Raw genomic sequence first — 24489 nt, forward strand, 5'->3', positions numbered from 1 at the left:
TGAGGTCTAATGGTGGCAGTTTTGTCTGTTTAGCCCTTCATAAGAGCAACTTCTTTCAAAGGACTCTTTTTCTCTTTAGGACACTGACAATTGATGATAGCTTCCTATTTGCAGCTATGAGGGCAACTGTAGTTAAAGCAAGCAGCGACTTTACATTTGTAAATAAGATTGTCGAAGAGCTTATCAAGGTTTGGAATAAATTGTCCTTGACTTCCAGTTTTCTCCGGAAAAAAAAAAAAAAAAAAAAGTTTCTTTCCTGCCCCCAGCCCCCTTGTATCTTGTTCAGTATGGTGAACCGTGAATTAATAGGAGGAGGTTGGACCAAATCATTTGCTCTTTTTCCATGTCCATTTTCCAATCACAGCTGGATAAATGTCGTATGCACGATTGGCTACTGGGTAGTTTCTCACATACTCTTTGCCTTGTTCTCCTTTCTCGAAGCACATACATAGCGTAGAACATCACGTATAGTTGGAAGTTTAGGTGGTGGAAGCCTGCTGCTAGTTCCCAACAGATTGCCCATATGTATAAAGGTTGACTGTCTTGTCCTTTTTTTTTTTTTTTTTTTTTAAATGCTGGACACCGAGACCTATAATGGGGAAATCAGTACTAACTGATGATCTAAACTTTGGTAGTAATAAGACAGCCTGAGTATCAGTATTGTTTCCTGTGAACATTGATTGAGTAGTGTCAAACTGTGTTTGAATTGGGATTTGTTTGTGACTGTGTTAGTAAGTCGGTACACATTCTTATTTAATGAGGATTTTCTAACCTGTGAAACATACCAAAGCTTGTTCACGCACTGTATGGAATGCTTTTTAACATTCTAAGGTTCTCAATGTGTCATTTAAAAAAAAAAAAATATTTTACACATCTAAGAAGTATTTGTCCATCGGAAGTTCAACAAATGCCCAAACAACAACAACAGTTTACCAAGGAAAGCTAAATTGGACTGAAATTTATAAAATGGTATTGAACCTTAGTATGTCAAAAAGCAAGTTTTTAACACCGAACAACTTTCACATCAGCAAGTTAAAAAAAAAAAAAAAAAAAAAAAAAAAGGCACACCGAATAACCTTACCTAACCTAACCTTCCCTAATCTAACCTTACCTTGAAGGCGTGAACACAGCAAGACATGACCTATCCTGGACTATTGCATATGGACTAGTTAGAATATCTGAGTATCTACATTTAATATAGAAGGAGGAAGGGGGGGAGGGGAGTGGTGGATTGAAATTCGTAGTTCTCATTTTGACTGTATAGTTGGCTAATATCCGTCTTGTGCCCCCAGGTATATCATTGTTGGACTCAGTGTTGCAGACCTGAAAGCTCTTTCTAACACGACGAAGGGAAGGAAAACACAGCACATAGTCGGTCTTGTTAAGGTACTGTATTATGTGAGATTAAACTTGGGTTCTACAATAAGTACATTGAAAATTAAACTTATATTAATACTCGTATGGTACATATAGTTCTTGACTTGTGCAGTGCCGACTTGCGAATTTTCACCAATGCGAACAAAGTTTTACAAAAGTATTAAGGCTTCACAGCTTCAGCATGCTTAAAAATCAAAAGCGATAAGAATGAACATAAAGAGCCAAGAAATCCGGTTCCTTAGCTGTTGACGCTTTGTGTCACTCAGTATGCCTCCGCCAAGCCTTGCACACAGACGTGCCATGGATGCACTTGAAAAATATAGTTTTGGTAAATGCATATTAGTTTATTAATGTATGTTAAATCTGAGCATCCCATTCATTATATAAGATAATTTTCTACTTTTTGGGCACTATAATGTCTCTCGGCCGAACAAAAGCATCTAGTGGCACCCTGAAAATGCGATAATTAATTGCTGCGTCCATAGACAGCGAACACGTTAATTAGCCCCAGCATGATATTCATAAAATGAATGTTTGCATTGATAAGTAAATTAAAAAAAACAATAAGTTATACAATTTAGCGTTTTTAATAATCACCAAGGAATACGTGCTATAAGTCACAAGTCAACAGAAGTAGGACCTTGTACTGAGCAATGGTAGAATAATTCATCACTACCAAGTCGAATGGGCGTATATTAAAAAAAAAAAAATGGCAAATTGAGTTACGACCACCATGATGTTCCTTGTAGTAAACTCTATAATGTCGCAAAGTGGCCTAACTGTTGAGTAGCTGGTTGGTGAGATACGGTCTGTATGAGTGTCGACGTATCTCAATAAATAAAGAACAATCTCATGACATACTGGCTTAACTTGAGTTAAGTCCATTAATCACGATACTAAATGATCAACATTAACAAGGTTACTGGGTGTAAGTCAAGATAAGCCTGTTTGTCCTAGCAATCAAGATATTCTGTTACTGATGATTTTGGCATACGCCTCACCCCCAAACAACACAGTCTATTTATTTTGTTTATTTATATATTTTAAAGTATACTAACACAATAGGTTTGAATTCAATGTTAATCTTTTTTTTTCAATACTTATAGAGTGAATTACAAGAATAGCAATGTTGAGTCATAAGAAGATCCGGAAAAGATGGATGTCTTGGTTAAGTGGGAGGAGCATTCATATGTGGCTACGTATGAACTTGAATGTGTTGGAGATGGAAAAGAATTTAAGAGTGGACAGAATGTTAGAATACACTGGAGGAGAAAACACTATTATGGTATAATTTTAGAAACTGATTTAGACAAACCTATGAGTGAGAGTAGCGACAGTGATGACAATTTTCCTCTCAGTGTTTTTAGAAATGGAAGACAGGAAACTGATGAGGGTGTAAGTTTATCATAAAGAAATGAGAACGTGGCTTTATCAATTGTAAAGGGAAGTACACAGTCGGAAGGAGCTTTGAATGTGCAAACTTAGAGCAATAACGATGATTATGGTGATAATGATGATAATGATGAAAATGTGTCTCTCAGTAGTCTTGGAAAGGCCATTACACACACACACACACACACACACACACACACACACACACACACACACACACACACACACACACAACCTAAAAGGCCTGACAATAGTGACAGTGAAAATGGTGCAAGTGTATCAACATTCTATGACAGTGATGTAGATCCTCCCTATATACAAACCTGTGAAGTATCGGGTTGTAAGAAGGAAGCGTTTAGTTCTTTCCACATTTGCCATTGCCTGTTGTGTTACAATCGTTTTATAGACATGGGGCCATGTAAAAATGATCACAAGATTAAAGCAGCTAAACTCTTAGGCAAAAAGAGGAAATTATCTTCTAAGTTTCAGCAACAAAAGGTAGACCCCCAATCTACTCCAGTACATGCCATACCTGAAGAGTTTCCTGTGGAAGGATCAGAAATAGAGGAAGGAGCACTACCTCGCAAAGTGAAAAGAGAAAATAAGAAAAAGAAAGCACATGAAAATAGACTACAAGGTAATATGTTAGTCCTAGAACTGGAAAAACTGTTCATACAAGAAACATTATAAAACCTACATGGAATAGAGTAACATGCAGTTAATTTGGCAAAGAATGTTCCACATTTTCAGATGAAGAAATGGAAGACATTGTTCGGGCTTATTATCATACCAACAGTTTGCAATTGCAAATAGAATACATAGCTCCATTTGTGAAAGCAACTGCCGGAAAGCAGAGAACTGTGAAAGATCGTGACTCAAGAACAGTCTCTTATTACTACTCCTTGCCAAAGAATGGGCAGCCTGTTCCTGTTTGCAAAACAGTGTTACTTAATACTATTAACATTTCAGAAAAGACTCTACAAACAGCCATGCAGAAAAAGTTGCTCTCAGGTACGGTCCACAAAGATGGGAGAGGAGGTAGACCGGACCATACTCAGGAAGAAGATAAGCGGAGATGCAGTCGCTGGACATATCAACAGATTTCCACGCATGGAATCTCACTACTGCTGGAAACAATCTAAGCGAGACTATTTCATCCAGATCTTAAAAAGAAGAAATTGTATGACATTTTTGTAGATTAACATGCACCAAGGGGGATACCAGCAAGCTACACCACCTACTGTGACGTTCTGAAGTCTCAGAATATTTCATTTCATAACCCTAAAAAAATACCAATGTAAAATTTGTGAAAACTATGGAAAGGGAAACAGTGAAAAAAAAAAAAACTAACTTTTGGATCTATACAAAGAGCATATCAAGGAGAAAAATGCAGTATGGAAGAAAAAAGAAGCAAAAAATAACAGATACAAATTATGCTGTTTCAAAATTCGACCTCCAACAAACTATTTGCTTTCTCAAGACAAATAATAACCAATTATTTTACAAGAGAAGACTGTGAAACTATAATATCACTATTTTATAACTGAAATCTAAGGTTTGCTATTGTTTTACATGGCGTGAAGGTCAGGGAAAAAGAGGATCATCCGAAATCTCCACTTGCCTAGGAAAATACCAGGAAAATTTTAACACTGCTGGGATCCGAGATGTAGTGTTATTTGCAGACGGATGACTTGGACAACACAAGAATCCAATTGTCACAGTTATGCTTTTACACTCATGCTGCTTGGAAAAACATTGAAAGGATCAAGCTACTATTTTTGGGCCCTACCATGGATAAAATGAGGAAACATTGCACACAGTGCCATTAGCACTGCCATTGACCTTGCTGGTGATTTGTTTGTGCCTTCCCAGTTAATCCCAATTTTCCGACTTGCTAGAAGAAAGAACACCTACTCTGTACACACACTCCAAACCCCTGACTTCCTAGACTACAAGACATTGGCAAGCGTTCTTCGCATACTGTCAGAGTTGATGATTACGGACATTTTGCTGACTGGATTCAAATGCGGTAGGTAATGGTACACAAAACTGAGAAGGATAAGATCTTCAGAACAAGTCACCAGCTGGACTCCTTCAGGTTCATCACTTTGAAACTACGATTGCTATTTGCACTGTACTGCAAACTGTCACCAAAACTGTTCTCTAAACCACCAAAGGCTGCCAAAGAAAAGTCTCATGATTTGCTGTCACTTTGCCAAGGTTCCTTTCCAATGATCACAGTGACAGAATGTAATTTTTTTTTTTTTTATCTCTGCCTCACTGAAGTTAACTTCTTTAGGTAGAATATCTTAACTATGAAGGTTTTTGTTCTCTTTGTTGAGTAGTATCACTTTCAGTTTAGGAGATGCCTGAGTAATTGTTGAAACTGGATCCCGCAATATTTCACAAAGTACGTGAATGTGCAATACTAAAGCAATGATGCCTTATATCAGAAACTTCAGAGGGTGTCAAATAGCCTAAAAGCTTGAAAACAAAGAAGTTCTCATATTTTTTTCCCTTAATTTAATGTTACTTCTGCTTTGTAACAGAAATATAGTTTGTGTTAACTGCATATCGAAATTCCATAGATCATTCATAAACATTCCATGGATCTTTCATAAAGGCGTATCTGAGGCATAACTAAAGTTTTCCCCGGTACAATTGCTACAATTGATTTATATTTTCAATGTACATTTGGAGCTGATGTCAGTATTGGTTTTCAGTATAATGTCTCCTTTTTTGTGTGTTCTTTAACGAGGCCTAGTTTTTTTTCCTTGAGACTGGAGTTACCTTCAGTCATTACAAAACCCATTTACATTGTTTTATAACAATAAACCAAGATTACTCTTGGGCATAACTCAGTCATTACCTAATTTATATAGTGCTTCGCTGGAGTTTTCACAAAGAAATGAGTAAGTGTATCTGAGGCATAACCAAAGGTTTCCCCATCAGTGAAAAGTTTTCACAAGGTGAACGGGCATATCATTTTCAAAGCCCGCAAACCCCCTGAAACCTCATTCTTGGAAAAAAAATCCTCTTATTCCCCCCAAAACACAACCTTCTAGCTGCCCATATGTGTTAAAAGGTGAACGTATCTTTAAAAATAAACGGTTGATGGACACTTTTCATTAAAAACTATGACAGGGAGAGCTGGAGCTCCCGTTTCATCAGCCCTCGGGACTAGGTCCCGACCATCCCCCTTTGCTGAACTTTTTCAGTGTCTCAGTATCACAGAGAGTAGACCAGCATGCTCTCCAATACAAGTTTCTCCAACTATCAACACCAAACTACATGCACAGTACACACCACACTTCCTTTTCAAAATTTTCAAAAAATGGCGTCGAATAACATAGCCTCGGAGTCCCCAGGGGGGGGGGGACCATAAATGCCCCCACCTTCAGCCCCTCTCCCGGTGACAACTCAAGGTGCCTCGAACCACTGTCTGACTCTCTTCTTCTTCATTTCTGCAACATTCGTGGCCTTTCCTCTAACTTTCACTCTGTTGAGCACCACCGCTCCTTCTCTAAACCACACCTTCTTTTCCTAACTGAGACTCAGCTGTCTGAGGCAACTGACAGCAAACCCTTTTCTGTATCCTGCTACTTTCTCTAAACTCATTTCAAAGCCAAAGGTGGCTGTTGTGTATATATACGCAACAACTTATCTTGCTCTTGTGTTCCTGAACTCAATTTTTCTGAATTCTCTACACTCTGGCTTCGGCTTTCCTGTCATTCTCTGACTAAATATATCTGTGATGTTTACTTATCTCATAATTCTACTATCAAAAATTCTTTGACTATCTTACTTCTACGATGGAACACATTCTATCCATTTCTCCTTTCTCTGAAATCTCCATTCTTGGAGATTTCAATGTTCACCACCACCTTTGGCTCTCCTCTGCTTTCACTGATCCACCTGGTGAACAAGCCTACACCTTTTCTATCCTTAATGACCTAGAGCAGCTTGTACAGCACCCTACCCGTATCCCTGACCGCCTTGGAGAGAGCTCCAACATACTTGATCTCTTCCTTACAACTAATCCTTCTGCTTACACAGTTAATCTTTTCTCTCTGTTGGGCTCTTCCGATCACAACCTTATCACCTTAACCTGTCCTATCGCTCCAGTACGGCCTGCGGACCCTCCAAAAAAACGTCGTCTCTGGCACTTTGGAGCTGCGGATTGGGAGGCCCTCAGGCAGTACTTCTTTGATTTTCCCTGGAATGATTATTGCTTCTATGGCCGGGAGCCATCTGGGTGTGCCTTGAGCATTACGGAGGTTATTCTCTCAGGCATGGAAGCATACTTTCCTTTCTCTTATCCTTTGACTAATGCACGAAAGCCTTAGTTTAATCACGCTTGTTCTAATGCTATCCTCAACAAGGAGAGGGCCTATAAAAGGTACCAGAGCCAACCCACCCCTGAATCATATCTTTTATACATTTCTGCCCGGAATCATGCTAAGTCTGTTCTTCGCTTTGCTAAAAATAATTTCATCCGTACAAGATGCTTTCAACTCTCTAACTCGAACTCTTCCCGCTCCTTCTGGCACTTTGCCAAAAACCCTTCTAACAACTTTACCTCATCATCCTTCCCTCCTCTTTTCTACTCTGATGGCTCTGTAGCTATTTATTCTACTGATAAAGCAGATCTCTTCACTCAGACTTTCTCCTCCAATTCCACCTTAGACGATTCCAGTGCTGTTCCTCCATCACTTCCCCCCTCTGACTTCCTCATCACCAACATTAAAATTTCTTCAGCTGATGTATTTTCTGCCATTGCTGGCCTGAGTACTAATAAGGCATATGGGCCTGATGGAGTCCCTCCTGTTGGTCTCAAGAACTGTGCTTCTGTGCTTACACTCTGCCTAAACAAACTCTTTCACCTTTATCAACTTGTACCTTTCCTTCTTGCTGGAAGTTTGCTCTCATTCAGCCAGTCCCAAAGAAGGGTGACCATTCCCAACCCTCTAACTATCGTCCAATTGCTTTAACATCATGTATCTCAAAAGTTTTTGAGTCTATTAATAGAAAAATTTTAAATCATCTTTCCTATCACAACCTTCTTTCTGATCGTCAGTATGGGTTCCATCAGGGACGCTCCACAGGCGATCTTCTCACCTACCTTTCAGACTCCTGGTCATCCTCCTTTCGGGACTTTGATGAAAGCTTTGCCATTGCACTTGACGTCTCAAAGGCTTTCGATCGAGTCTGGCATAAATCTTTAATTTCCAAACTGCCCTCTTACGGTTTCTGTCCTTCTATCTGTGCCTTCATCTCTAGCTTCCTTTCTGGTCGTTCTATAGCCGCTGTTGTAGATGGCTATCGTTCTTCTCCTAGATCTATTAACAGTGGTGTTCCTCAGGGCTCTGTCCTATCACCAACTCTCTTCCTTTTATTCATCAATGACCTTCTAAGCTGTACATCTAACCCTATCCACTAATACTCTGATGACTCCACCCTTCACCTTTCCATTCGATTCCCACAACGTCCATCTCAGCAGTTACTTCAACAGGCAAGGGATGAGGCTATGGCACACCTGTCTGACTTGGCTCATACCTCTGACTGGGGTAAAAATAATCTGGTTGTTTTTAATGCATCAAAGACTCAGTTTTTGCACCTATTAACCCGACTAAATCTTCCACAGGTATACCCACTTATGTTTAATAATACTCAACTTAATCCTGCATCATCGTTGAACATGCTTGGGGTTTCATTTGCTCGGGACTTGTCTTGGAAAAATCATATTACATCTCTTGTGAAATCTGCTTCCAAGCGATTGGGTGTGCTAAGCCGACTCCGTTCCTTCTTTGCCCCTGCACAATTGTTGACTCTATACAGGGGTTTTATCCGCCCCTGTGTGGAGTACAACTCTCATGTGTGGGGAGGCACCCCACATACAGCTCTTCTCAATAGGGTGGAGTCAAAGGCTTTTTGACTCATTAACTCTCCCCCTCTTACTGACTCCCTTCAACCTCTGTCTCTTCGCCGCAATGTTGCATCTTTATCTCTTTTCTGTCGCTACTTCAATAGTCACTGTTCCTCTGAACTGTCTGCATGCATTCCTCCACTTCTACGACGGGCACGTAGCACCCGTCTAGCAGCAAACTCTCACCCCTTTTCTGTCCAACTCTCTAATGCAAGAGTTAACCGTTACTCCCAGTCCTTCATTTATGCAACAGGTCAACTCTGGAACTGTCTCCCTCTGTCTGTATATCCTGCTTCCTATGATCTCCTGTCTGTCAAACGCAGTGTGTCCAGGTATCTCGAAATGAATAGATCTTGAATTTGGCCCTCTCTTGTATTTTGTTTTTCTCTTGGAATAGTTTTGTGGGCTCATTGCCTTTGGTTCCTTCTTCTTCACATAAAAAAAAAAAACTGAAAAATCAATAAAACTGAGATACGCCTGTTCGACTTGGTAGTGATGAGTTAATCTCATGTCAGTTTTTGTGCATTATTTTTGTATTCTCCATTGCTCATTTTGCCTATAAATACAACCGGAGACTTGAATACATTACAATTGCTGGGTTTCGTATTCTGGTAGAAGACTGGAAATTAGCCAAATTGACTTTGTGCTTTTGTTGGTAGGTGGTGGTGACCAGCATCTAGTCCCTTACGGAGTGCTGCCTACTTCATCTTTCACTTTTATCAATCTTTTTTCTGTGTTTCCCCTTCTCTTTTCCCATTTCTCCCATCTTTTCTGTTACATTATATTGCCCTTTCTTCCTTTCCAGATGACTTTACGTTGAATGACGAGCCTAATGGTCTCCTGTACGCCAGAAACCATTTACAACGCTGGGTGGTAACAATATGACAAACCCATACTTGTTTCCTACGTGTCAGTAAGTGGGTTGGTGGAGAGTCAGTACCCATCACCATAAAATAACTAACTGAAGACAAATGGCCACCCTTTACAGGATTATGGCTGTGATAGACAGATACTCATAGACTATGTGCTTTGATGGCGTTTGTGAAGTCAAGAAATATTAATGCCTCTTTCTTATTTTCTATACAGTCCGAGGTGTCACCTGGCGAGTTTAGTGTGTACGTGAACCAGGTTTATTCCAGACAAAGAGTGGCGTTCCTGTCTACCTGGCGGTGTACACACTTCACACGCACACCGACTCTCTTCCCTGACAAGATCTCAAACCTACGCGGCGCGACACTCAACGTAACTGTTTTTCTGCTTAGTACACACACACACACACAATAAATAAATAAATAAATATATATATATATATATATATATATATATATATATATATATATATATATATATATAATGTCCAAGGGCAGGATCCCACTTACCAGGCACGTCTGCAGTGGGCAGATATGGAAATGTCTCACTGAGAGATGGCACAGACCATGAGACCCCCTGCAGATAAGTATGACTCCATCAAATATACTGAGCAAAGTAGCACAAAAGTTACATCTCCCCAGAAACTATGTGGCAGGGAGGTGAGAAAATTTGTCACAATGACATCAGCCAAACATGAATTATACTGGTACAGTAATCTCTTAAATATTCGGACGCCAAGTAACATGACACCCCAATGTCTGGACATTTAGGGCCTAGGCCTTCGGAACCCAAAAGTGGCCAAAAAGCATTGAAAAGCAAAAAAAAAAAAAAAATCTGATTTTTTTTCAACCGTCATTTGAACTTGCCGCAGGACACCGACCAGCTGTATTTTGTTGCATAGTTCCAGCAACGTCTGGCAGGGCGACACTGCCTCCTCCCCATTTTCTGCCTATCCATCGTTGTGAGTCCACGCTCCTTATCTGGCCGCCCACGTGCTCGCTTTTGTGGTGGTGCCATACCTCCTGCAGGCCCTTTTGTTCCTCTGCTGCCTCTTACTCATTTGTGTGATGATGGCCCTGCCGCCCGAGAAGAAGAAACAAGTGGTTCTGGCTCTGGGGAAGAAGAGGGAGATAATGAAGAAGGTGGATGTGGGATGGTCGACGTCTTGCATCCTCTGTGACTTACCATCACCATGGACTTACCAACTGTACGGTCCATGTCGAAGCTCTGGACGCCAACGAGGAGGGAGTAAAGGAGTTTCAGCAGAAGGTGAAGGCTTGATTGACAGGGAGGGCCTCACTTTCGGTCAAGTCTAGTGTTGATGAAACTGGTCTATTCTATCACTCGCTGCCAACGAACACTCTAGCAGAGGACACGGAAAGGCACGTACCTGGCCGCAAGCTTTGCAAGCAACAGATATATGCTTTGTATTGTGGCAATGCTAACGGGATGCACTGGCTCAAGCCCATTACTGTTGGCCATGCAAAACAACCTCGGTGTCTTCGAGGGGTGATGGACGTCCTTCCTGTCGTGTGGTACCATTCTTTGAAGGCTTGGTTCACAGCCAAGATCTTCAAAGACTGGTTTCACCAGCACTTCATCAAGGAGGTCATCCATTACCAGACGAACACACTGGGAATCCTTGTGACCAGGTAATAAGGCCCTCCTTCTTTTGGACAATGCACCTGCACACCCGTCTGACAAGGAGTTGGTGGATGAGTATGGCCACATCAGGTGCATGTTTCTGCCACCTAATACGACTGCTCTTATCCAACCAATGGACCAAGGAGAGATCGTGGCAAAAAACTGGCTGTACTATCGGAAGGTCCTGGACAAGGTGATGGTTGTTCTCGAGGACGAGGACTAACACAGGGAGGGACGTCACACGTGAGGCCAGCGGACTGTGGAAAACATTGGCTGCTGCAACATCAAGTCAGCCATTTATAACTGGGCCAGTGCATGGAGGGAAGTCTCTGCCATGATTCTGGAAAGTGGTTGGTCTCGTCTGCTTCTCAGAGCCGATGTGGTGCACGACTTTCTAGGTTTTGACGTGGATGACTTCCATGATGGTCTTCATGTGGCTGGCGATGATGCTGATGTGGACGAAGTGCGTGGACGGTTAGATGACGATGAGGGCACTCCTGGGTATCAGATCATGACTGATATTGAGATCATATCTTCAGGTGCCAGTACAAGTACCCAGCTTGAAGATCCCAACAAGGACAGAGAGGATGACGCGGGCTCCTCTCAGCATGCAACTACTGCAGCCATCCCCAAGCTGAGCGCACTCCGGGAGCACGTCGAGCTCATTCTTGACTATGCATACTTATGATAAATAGTTGCAAACACAAGTATTTATCAGCTGAGGGACTTAGATCTGTTAATGTCACCCCCTCCCAAATCAATACTTCTTACTCTGAGCGTGGTATTTCAATGCAATGAATATTATATATATATATATATATATATATATATATATATATATATATATATATATATATACAGTATATATATATATATATGGTTTGGCCATGTGGAGAGGATGGAGGGTGAAAGACTGACGAAGAGAGTGCATGTGAGTGAGGTGGAGGGGGAAGAGGGAGGGGAGGCCGAGGATGAGATGGAGGGATGGGGTGGAGAGGTATATGAGAGAGGGTGTGTGAGTTGGGAGCAGGGCAGTGAAATGGCGGGGGACAGGGCGACTTGGAGGCGATTTGTTTGTGGCCACCCCAAACGGGATTGAGGCGTCTGGCAATATATATATATATATATATATATATATATATATATATATATATATATATATATATATATATATATATATATACTGTATATATATATATATATATGGAGCCTCTGTGGTACAGTGGTAAAGTGTGCGTTTTGTACACTGAAGAAGAGGGTTCGTGCCCCGTCAGGGTAATAAACTTTGAGAGTGTTCTTCTGGCCACGTACCGTACTGCATTGGCGGAGATCAGGGGTGCTGTGGTTGAACTAGTGTCGCATACTATAAAGTATGCTTGGACCCAGTCAGCTTGTGCATGCCGATTACACTTGGTTCACAGACTACACACACATCCAAAGCCACTCCAACACTACAATACACTTGCAAGCACTTCCCACCCTACAAACAATCTCTACCAGACAACCTAAGCCGCTTGGTAGAGATAAATTGGCTGTATCGTTCTCGCTTCGGTCGGGATAGGACGGTCTGCTGTGTACACTCAAACGGCTGCTGATGAAATATATATATATATATATATATATATATATATATATATATATATATATATATATATATATATATATCCAGTCCTACATTGTCGCATGAGGAGCGTAGCAGCCCAGGGCTAGGCAGTTGGTCCCGACATTTAAGATAAGAGTGACCAGCCTCACTCATCCCTGAGTGGCATTACATGAACAATGAACCCCAACCACCCCTTGGATATAAACCTTCACCGGCTCAATCCGACTAGAGCGCTATAATTACCCACTAAACCGCCAGGCGCCAAAATTTGGTTATATGGTTACCACCCAGTGTAGTAAATATTTTCCTTGTATACAGGAAACCATTTGGCTTGTCACTCTTTGTAGAGTCACCCACAGGCAGAAAGAAGAGAAAAGAATGAAGGAAAGAAAGACAGAAGAGGGAATGTAAAGTCACCCATAGGCAGAAGGACAAGGAAAGAATGAAAGAAAGACAGAGAGGATGGAAGGAAAGAAGGGTGGAGGAGAGGAAAGGGCAGATACCCGAGAGCAGCACTACATCGAGTGAGTGGATGGTTAGTGCCCCCAACTACAACAATATTATATATATATATATATATATATATATATATATATATATATATATATATATATATATACGTTAATCTGCTGGACCTTCCTTGACATCTGTGAGCTGCATAGGGTTTATGCCACCGACTTTGGCATAGTGGACACACTTCCTTTACCCTCATTGCTGGGGACCGTATACTCCACTTCCATTCCCCCAGACAACTCCAAAAGAGACTGACTTATAATATGCTAAACATTCCTTCGCCCTTCACAAACAATTGCACTACCCTCGCCAGTGGCTTCTACGGTCCAAACTGGGATCTTCTCATACCCATCAAAAAGCTTATCAGACAGGGTACGTGACTCTCGTTTTCTATACGATCTACCTGGGACAAGACGAAGCATTATTACGCATGTTCTGACCATAAGGTGTATTAACAACCATGAGGTCATATCTTTAACTTGCACCCTTTTTCTTGTTCCTTTTGTTTTCATTACCCCACCTACATTTGCTACAGCACCATGATGCAAATGGTCCATTTAATCATCCTGGGAGTATGTTTTCATGATCCTCTGTACCACTTACGCTAAACTTTCGTCTATTATACCCCACATATATTTTATTCAAACTTCGGACTTATCGTTACTGCTTGGGTGAGTGTCAAATACATTACGTATTGTAACACATTCGAACATTATTTCGCACTAATACAGTTGGAAGGAAGGGGAGATTGGCCTACTTCCAACTACCCTACCCCCCAAGATGCAGTAGCTCACACAGTCCAATGTCCCTCTAGCTATCTAGCCCATTTTTTCAAAATTCTCGGTGTTCGTTACATCCTCATTCATTCAAAACATTCCAGCACTAAAGCTCACTTTCGGGAACGAATGGGTAGGGGTGAATGACGAGGCGGTAGCATTCCTCCTGACTCGGGCTTTGGTTACTCAAGTTTGGGGGAATATTTCATACATTGGAAGACCATTTAGGTCAAAGGTCATGGGTACAAAGGTCATTGAGTACAAAGCCAGGGTACGAACAGGAGGGGAACCAGGGAACCACTGCAAGTGTCTGGGGTGTGGGCCACTCATATTTGGGGTACGCTTCATACCTTCAAGGTCATTCAACTCAAGGTCAAAGGTCAGGGGTTCATATCCAAGGTCACTGGGTACAAATCAATGGTCATTTACCTCAGGTTCAAGGGATTCCCACTCGACCTTGGGTAACACATTTGGGGTACGTTTCATACCTTCAAAGTCATTCATCTCAGGGTCAGGCGTACATACCCAAAGGTCATTGGGTACAAATCAAAGGTTATTGTCCTTGGGGTCAAGAGGTTCCATTGCACCTTCGGTCACTCACATCTGGGGTACGTTTCATAACATCGCACTCATTCACCTCATGGTCAAAAGTCAGGGGCACATACCTGAAGGTCGTTGGGTACGTAGGGTACATAAACAAAGGTCATTGACCTAAGGATCAATGTCATTCAAGGGCATCAAGCGTAAGGCGGAAAATATCCTACTCAAATGCACCAAATTTATATACAGCATGCATTGGAGTTATTTTCATAAAGCTGGAATGGGAGAACAAAGTAAACATAAATGGAGAATACTTAAACCATTAAAGACAGGGAGATGACGTTGTCCAAATCTCAGAAACATCAGAGACATTACATGAAGTGCTAAACTACGTAGAGGGAAAGTCTCAGAGCAGAGCTAAAGATGAACCCGATAAAAGCTAATGTTTAATCCAAATATAGCAAAAAGCATAAGCAAAGGAAAGGGAAAAAAATCATGAACACGTTGAGGGGTCTAATCTGAGACAAATACAAGACCTAACAAAACACAATGAAAACGCAAAAAAAAAGTTGCATTTATACTGGATGGAAGGTTTTCGTTAAACATAGAAATATATTGAAAAGTAGATTGCCAATATGTAAGAAACAAAAAGTGTATAGCGAATGTATAATCCCAGCTATGATGCACGATTGTGAGACTTGGACACTGACAAAATTATGAAAAACAAACTAATCTGTTCTCAAAGAGCAGTGGAAAGGTCAGTGCTGGGAGTATTTCTGAGAGGCAGGAAGAAATCAACATGTGTGAGTGAGCAGGCTAAAATCAAATACATTGAAAGTCATAAAAGAAGAGCAATGGAAATGGGCAGGTCATGTAGCAAAAATAAGGAATAAACGATGCAGTAAGAGGCTGAGTGAGTAGACTCCAAAAGCTTACGAGCGTGGCAGGAAAAGGCCAAGCAGGAGATGGAGAGAGATTCAGAAGTTTGCAGGCAAAACCTGGTAGAAATTGTCACAGTCTAGGAATTCGTGAGAAGGTTTGGGGAGACGGTGAACTTGCAATGGCTGACAACTTGCAATGGCTGACAACTACATATATATATATATATATATATATATATATATATATATATATATATATATATATATATATATAAATATCATCATCATCATCATCCGAACCTCCTTTCCCATCCTAGGGCAGGGTGAGGAGTAGTAATGTCCAGACAGCCCAAATTTGCCCAATCCAATGGGCCACACTTCTATTCACTCACCATTCCAGCCCCCAGAATCCTGGCTCCATCGCATACGCCAAAAACACTCATCACGTTCTGTAGCTTCACACAAACGTATCCGGTTGAGTAAATCTGGACGCTGCTACGTTAAAAAGGGGAGCAAAATACCTGATCATGCACTTCTCCTCACAACATTCTTCCAGCCAGCTCGATCTCTTGTCAGTTTCCTACCCTCATCGAGTCCATATATGCTTCCAAACCTCTCTTCCCCACACACTCATCCATCATATCTCTCCACCTTCTCCTTGGCCTACCTCGCCTCCTTCGTATATATCTATATATTGTTAAGGAACAGAGAAAGATAACGTACACTTTCAGTGAGAATGCTAAAAATCACTACTGTCCCGTAAAGTTCCAGGTTCAAAACAAAAGAGTTAGGTAAAATTACAAGTTAAAGTTTAATGCTTAAATTAACAACAAAACATTCAGGACTCATAAGGATAATGTAATGGCAAATAAACAGGTTAAATATATGGTTAACTGCAATAGCCTCTATTAACACGAAATTAGCAAGAGTAAATTTATCTAAGTCAGCCCTGATAAAATGAGATACCAGATAATACTCAGTGAATGCCAGATAAATAATTACAGATACAAACTATTATCAAAAATGACTGACATAAAGATCCCTACATGAATTACAAAAACTTCACTAGGCCTACAAATTAAACTTATGCTATACAGTACAAGAAAAAATACAATAACAGTAATACTCAAATTACACACAGCTGCTAGATGGTTGCAGACTTCTTGAGCACTCACAATAATAATATCTGTACAGGGGAGGACAGAGATGTGAACAAAATGAGGAGCAGATCTAAGTGGCCATGATGCAGAGACTGAGCTCATTATATAGGGGCCAGGAGAGCTTGATACAACTTGTAATGAGGACGCGCAAATGAAGCCATGGGGACAAAGAGATGACAATCCCGCAAAGTATAACAGAGATGTCGACTTACTCTACTATAACGGTAGAAGGGGGGGACTGAGGCAGAACACGCTCGTGATCAAACATGCAGCAACTGTGCGTTAAAATTACACAAAGGATGATGAAATCATAGGCTATGTAACACCTCCCCACAAAGAAAAAGAAATTTACAAAGGAAATTTCTTATTACTCTAAACAATCTGTCTAAAGTCTAGATAAGCAATCTGCAATAACATTTTCTTTCCCCTTGACATGTTGTATGTCTAATGAATACTCCTGAAGAAGTAGACTCCATCTTGCCAATCTCTGATTTTTATCTTTAAACTTACTAAGGAATTTCAGTGGGTTATGATCGGTATAAATGACTATGGGGTCAAAACCAGAACACAAATAAAATGAAAAATGCTGTAAACCCAAAATCAAGGCCAAAAGCTCTTTCTCAATAGTTGAGTAGTTCTTTTGAGGTGGAGTGAACTTCTTACTGTAATAAGATACAGGATGTTCAATACCCTGATCATCCTCTTGCAGCAAAACAGCCCCAGCTCCTGTATCACTTGCATCAACAGCCATCTTAAAAGGCTTAGCAAAATTTGGAGTAGCGAGCACTGGCTGACTTAATAGAATAGCTTTAAGTTTGTTGAAAGAGGATTCACAGTTATCGGTCCAGACAAATTCAACTCCCTTTTTCAGTAGGTCTGTAAGTGGTGATACAAGAATAGAAAAGTTAAGAACAAATCTCCTGTAATAACCTACCATTCCCAAAAATCTTTGTAGCTCTTTCCTACTTTTAGGTCTGGGAAGATCACTTATAACCTGAACCTTAGCTCCTGGTGGTGCAACATGTCCATCACCAATTACATACCCAAGGTACTGAACTTTAGCTTGACCAAACTCACACTTTGATAAATTAGCTACAAGATTAGCATGAACTAAACGGTCAAGAAATTTACTGACATGGCATAGGTGATCTTTCCAGTTGTCACTGAAGATTAATACATCATCAATATAAACAACACACCCTGCCAAACCCTCTGTTACAACATTCATGAGCTTCTGAAATGTGGCTGGTGCATTCTTCATACCATACGGCATTACAGAACATGCAAAAGCCTTTCCTAGTGTTACAAAACATGAGATCTCCCTAGCATGTTCAGTCATAGGTACTTGCCAGTATCCCTTTAACAAATCAAACTTACTTATGTACCTAGCCTTTCCGATCTTGTCTATGCAATCTTCCACACGAGGGAGAGGGTAAGTGTCTGTTTTGGTTATCTGATTAACACGTCTGTAGTCGATGCAAAGCCTCTGTGACCCACCTGGCTTATAGAGTGACAGAGAACTCCACTCGCTCTGACAGGGCTCAATCATCTTGTGGTCCAACAGGTAGCCAAGCTCCTTCTGGATGAGAGGAACTTTCACTGGGTTCACACGGTAAGGAGGCAATTTAATTGGCTTTGCGTCTCCAACATCAACATCATGCATCAACACAGTGGTTCTTCCTGGAGTGGCACGGAACACTTGCGGGTACTCCTGCAGTAATGCCGAAAACTCCTGCCTTTCCTTGGGAGGTAGATGAGAAAGCTTAGTCTGGAGATCATTCATGATATCAGGATTCTTCCCCAAACTATCACTCAGGCTCATGCTGCATGGGAGAACTTCACTTGTAGACTCGGGTGGAACAGCTACAGTGCAGACTGGATTATTTTCGTCCCGCCTGTGATATAACTTTAGCATGTTGATGTGACATAGTTGCTTGCTCTTTCTACGATCTGGTGTGGCGATGACATAGTTGACATCACTGAGTTTCTTCTCCACGAAATAAGGACCACTAAACTTGGCTTGAAGAGGTTGCCCATGAACTGGTAGCAGAATCAAAACCTGATCTCCTGGCTGAAACTGGCGTAACCTGGACTTCTTGTCATACCAAGTCTTCATCTTCTCCTGAGCAGCTCCTAAATTCTCTCTCGCCAGCTGTAAAGCAGTGGACAGCCGTTCTTTGAAATTCATCACATACTCCAGCAGGTTGACGTCATCTTCCTCCGACAGCCAGCATTCCTTGAGTAGCTTAAGGGGTCCTCTTACTTCATGGCCAAACAGTAGTTCAAAAGGTGAGAAGCCCAGTGATTCATTTGGAGATTCTTTTGCAGCAAACACAACGAATGGAAGACCTTTATCCCAGTCTTTCTGATGTTCCAAACAGTATTTCTTGAGCATCGATTTGAGTGTTTGATGATATCTCTCCAACGCTCCTTGGGTCTGGGGATGGTAAGCTGAAGACGTGATCTGGGAGATGCCCAACTCTTTCAGAGACTGCTTGAAAACATTTGACAAGAAATTACTTCCTCGGTCTGACTGTACCTCCTTGGGCAGACCAAACTTTGTGAAGAACCCTAGCATTTCCTTAACCACGTTCTTTGCTGAGATGTTTCTAAGTGGAATGGCTTCAGGATAACGAGTAGCCATATCAATCATGGTCAACACATAAGAAAATCCTGAAGAAGTCTTAGGAAGAGGGCCCACAATATCCACCAACACACGGGTGAAAGGCGCCTCAAAAGGAGGAATGGGAACTAGAGGTGCAACCTTTTCAGTCTGGATTACACTTCCCCACAACTTGACAGGTGTGACAAGACTTACAATACCAGGAAACATCCCTGAAGATACCTGGCCAGTAGAAGTGTTTCAAAATGCGTGCCACAGTCTTCCTCACTCCAAGGTGTCCTGCCAAACTGGAATCATGAGCCACTCTAATGATATCCTGCCTACAAACACGAGGGATGACAACTTGATGTACAACCTCCCATTCACAGTCGACTGATGCTGTTGGGGGTCTCCACTTCCTCATAAGTACTCCTGACTTTACATAATAACAAGTAGAAGCACCGGCTGACTCTTCTTCACTGTAAGCAGAGTTAGCTAGACCTTTCAACTCAGGGTCAGCAACCTGCAACTCAACCAACTCTTGACGAGACAAATTATCAACACTACGGGGTACTGCCTCATCTGGTGAGTGGTCCAAATTAGCAAGAAAAGTGTCAGCTAGGATAACATCATCATCATCCTCTAAATCACCAGTAACTTTAGACTTAGCCCTAGTGACAGCACATGCTGGGAACACATCAGGGACATCACAATCCCGGGACACAGCCACTGGCTCACTAGACAACTGAGGAGCTGGACACACTTGACTTCCACCAATATCATTTCCAAGTAAGAAAGTTACACCTGACATTGGGAGTGTCTCAACCAACCCAACCATAACAGAACCATTAACAAAACCAGACTCTAAATTCACTCTGCACAGAGGAACAGAGAAGTAATCATTCCCTACACCTTGTAAGATTACAGTTTCATCACAGGAATTAAAATTAGAGCCTAGAACACTGGTCAGCATAAGGGATTGGCAAGCACCTGTATCACGATATATTTGAACTGATTTCCTGTCATTACTGTCCATAGAACTGACAAAACCATCAGACAGGAAATTAGCACATGAACTCTTGAGAGTGTCACCCACGTTACTGCTCAAAAGAGGAGCTCCATCATGAGAATTTAAGTTACCCCTCAAAGCAGGTTCAGTTAACTCAGTTAAAGAATTCTGGGAACTCTCAAGAGTGGACACTAGACCAATTGACTGAATATTTAAAGACTCCTTTTTGTTCACATCACGCTGTCTCCTGAAACATCTCTCCGTAGTATGACCAAGCTTACTACAATAAGTACATTTACTTTTCTGAAATCTAGAGGTGAAGCTGGTATTTACTTCCTGAGAAACATCATCCTTATTCTCTTTCCTGTTACCTGTACTCTGAGTAGAGGCAACGTACTTACTCTCAGCTTTCCCTTTTTCTCTAGAATATCTCTTGTGAGTGAGAACATACTCATCAGCTAAAACTGCAGCATCAGACAAATTATCTATTCTTTTCTCATCAAGATATAGGCTTACATCTTTACTAATACACCTTTTGAAATCCTCCAGCAAAATCATCTGCTTAAATTTACCAAAATCAGAATCCACATTCTTAGAATTTAACCACTGCTCCAACAAATCTTCTTTGATTTTTGCATACTCAACATGGGATTGCTTATCTTGCTTGAAAGTTGTCCTAAATTTTACTCTATAGGCTTCAGGAACAAGCTCATAGGCCTTAAGAATCAAGCTCTTAACTACATCATAATTATCACATTGATCCTGAGGCAAAGATGCATAAGTTACTTGAGCTTTACCGGTGAGAACAGTTTGAAGGAGTACTGGCCAATACTCCTTAGGCCAATTAAAACCTGTAGCTACCCTCTCAAACAACTGAAAATACTTTGTTAAATCAGATTCATTAAAAGGAGGGACAAGTTTAACATTTTTAGCCACATCAAAATCATCAGAGCTAGATGATCCAGTTCCACCTTGTTTCATGCGATACTCATGGTCTGCCTGAATCCTAGCAAGTTCAACTTGTGCCTGAGCCTGTATCTGTGCCTCCTGAATCCGAACCTGAGATTCCGCCTCCTTAGCCTGAGACTCAGCCTCCTTAGCACGTGCTTGAAATTCAGCTTCTTTAGCACGAGCCTCCTGCAGAGCTAGCTGTAACTTAGCTAATTCAATCTGCGTTTGCTCATTTGGAGGAGTTACATTAAACAAGCTTTTATTAATCATGCCAACAATTTGATCTTTAGAATGATGAGAGTGAACTGCAATTCCCAATTGTTGAGCAACAAGCTTAAGTTCATTCTTTGTTCTGTTTTCTATATCACACACTGTTTGCACATTTGACAAAAAATCTTTGGCTTCATCAAGTGTAGAAATAGTAGCCATCATGAATATATCACAGTCACAAAATATCAAACAATATCCTTATGATAATATCCTGAATATCCTGATATGAGGTCGCCAAATTTATTTTACGGAACAGAGAAAGATAACGTACACTTTCAGTGAGAATGCTAAAAATCACTACTGTCCCGTAAAGTTCCAGGTTCAAAACAAAAGAGTTAGGTAAAATTACAAGTTAAAGTTTAATGCTTAAATTAACAACAAAACATTCAGGACTCATAAGGATAATGTAATGGCAAATAAACAGGTTAAATATATGGTTAACTGCAATAGCCTCTATTAACACGAAATTAGCAAGAGTAAATTTATCTAAGTCAGCCCTGATAAAATGAGATACCAGATAATACTCAGTGAATGCCAGATAAATAATTACAGATACAAACTATTATCAAAAATGACTGACATAAAGATCCCTACATGAATTACAAAAACTTCACTAGGCCTACAAATTAAACTTATGCTATACAGTACAAGAAAAAATACAATAACAGTAATACTCAAATTACACACAGCTGCTAGATGGTTGCAGACTTCTTGAGCACTCACAATAATAATATATGTACAGGGGAGGACAGAGATGTGAACAAAATGAGGAGCAGATCTAAGTGGCCATGATGCAGAGACTGAGCTCATTATATAGGGGCCAGGAGAGCTTGATACAACTTGTAATGAGGACGCGCAAATGAAGCCATGGGGACAAAGAGATGACAATCCCGCAAAGTATAACAGAGATGTCGACTTACTCTACTATAACGGTAGAAGGGGGGGACTGAGGCAGAACACGCTCGTGATCAAACATGCAGCAACTGTGCGTTAAAATTACACAAAGGATGATGAAATCATAGGCTATGTAACACCTCCCCACAAAGAAAAAGAAATTTACAAAGGAAATTTCTTATTACTCTAAACAATCTGTCTAAAGTCTAGATAAGCAATCTGCAATAACATTTTCTTTCCCCTTGACATGTTGTATGTCTAATGAATACTCCTGAAGAAGTAGACTCCATCTTGCCAATCTCTGATTTTTATCTTTAAACTTACTAAGGAATTTCAGTGGGTTATGATCGGTATAAATGACTATGGGGTCAAAACCAGAACACAAATAAAATGAAAAATGCTGTAAACCCAAAATCAAGGCCAAAAGCTCTTTCTCAATAGTTGAGTAGTTCTTTTGAGGTGGAGTGAACTTCTTACTGTAATAAGATACAGGATGTTCAATACCCTGATCATCCTCTTGCAGCAAAAACAGCCCCAGCTCCTGTATCACTTGCATCAACAGCCATCTTAAAAGGCTTAGCAAAATTTGGAGTAGCGAGCACTGGCTGACTTAATAGAATAGCTTTAAGTTTGTTGAAAGAGGATTCACAGTTATCGGTCCAGACAAATTCAACTCCCTTTTTCAGTAGGTCTGTAAGTGGTGATACAAGAATAGAAAAGTTAAGAACAAATCTCCTGTAATAACCTACCATTCCCAAAAATCTTTGTAGCTCTTTCCTACTTTTAGGTCTGGGAAGATCACTTATAACCTGAACCTTAGCTCCTGGTGGTGCAACATGTCCATCACCAATTACATACCCAAGGTACTGAACTTTAGCTTGACCAAACTCACACTTTGATAAATTAGCTACAAGATTAGCATGAACTAAACGGTCAAGAAATTTACTGACATGGCATAGGTGATCTTTCCAGTTGTCACTGAAGATTAATACATCATCAATATAAACAACACACCCTGCCAAACCCTCTGTTACAACATTCATGAGCTTCTGAAATGTGGCTGGTGCATTCTTCATACCATACGGCATTACAGAACATGCAAAAGCCTTTCCTAGTGTTACAAAACATGAGATCTCCCTAGCATGTTCAGTCATAGGTACTTGCCAGTATCCCTTTAACAAATCAAACTTACTTATGTACCTAGCCTTTCCGATCTTGTCTATGCAATCTTCCACACGAGGGAGAGGGTAAGTGTCTGTTTTGGTTATCTGATTAACACGTCTGTAGTCGATGCAAAGCCTCTGTGACCCACCTGGCTTATAGAGTGACAGAGAACTCCACTCGCTCTGACAGGGCTCAATCATCTTGTGGTCCAACAGGTAGCCAAGCTCCTTCTGGATGAGAGGAACTTTCACTGGGTTCACACGGTAAGGAGGCAATTTAATTGGCTTTGCGTCTCCAACATCAACATCATGCATCAACACAGTGGTTCTTCCTGGAGTGGCACGGAACACTTGCGGGTACTCCTGCAGTAATGCCGAAAACTCCTGCCTTTCCTTGGGAGGTAGATGAGAAAGCTTAGTCTGGAGATCATTCATGATATCAGGATTCTTCCCCAAACTATCACTCAGGCTCATGCTGCATGGGAGAACTTCACTTGTAGACTCGGGTGGAACAGCTACAGTGCAGACTGGATTATTTTCGTCCCGCCTGTGATATAACTTTAGCATGTTGATGTGACATAGTTGCTTGCTCTTTCTACGATCTGGTGTGGCGATGACATAGTTGACATCACTGAGTTTCTTCTCCACGAAATAAGGACCACTAAACTTGGCTTGAAGAGGTTGCCCATGAACTGGTAGCAGAATCAAAACCTGATCTCCTGGCTGAAACTGGCGTAACCTGGACTTCTTGTCATACCAAGTCTTCATCTTCTCCTGAGCAGCTCCTAAATTCTCTCGCCAGCTGTAAAGCAGTGGACAGCCGTTCTTTGAAATTCATCACATACTCCAGCAGGTTGACGTGATCTTCCTCCGACAGCCAGCATTCATTGAGTATCTTAAGGGTCCTCTTACTTCATG

The 24489-nt window shown here is 41.0% G+C and overlaps 1 protein-coding gene across 1 annotated transcript in view; it reads left to right on the forward strand.

Annotated features, from left to right (window-relative positions):
• The first annotated feature begins 3177 nt into the window (after positions 1-3177).
• The window catches only part of LOC145396980 (glutamate receptor ionotropic, delta-1-like), a 159733-nt gene continuing 138421 nt past the window's right edge, over positions 3178-24489 (forward strand). The window contains exons 1-2 of the mRNA XM_080270209.1: positions 3178-3357; positions 9782-9937. Coding sequence (XP_080126335.1) covers positions 3178-3357; positions 9782-9937 — 336 coding nt within the window. The remainder of the gene's footprint in view (positions 3358-9781; positions 9938-24489) is intronic.

The sequence above is a fragment of the Coenobita brevimanus genome, chromosome 40 (genome assembly GCF_032717465.1).
Source record: "Coenobita brevimanus isolate Jiangsu-jjx chromosome 40, ASM3271746v2, whole genome shotgun sequence".
Classification (NCBI taxonomy): domain Eukaryota; kingdom Metazoa; phylum Arthropoda; class Malacostraca; order Decapoda; family Coenobitidae; genus Coenobita; species Coenobita brevimanus.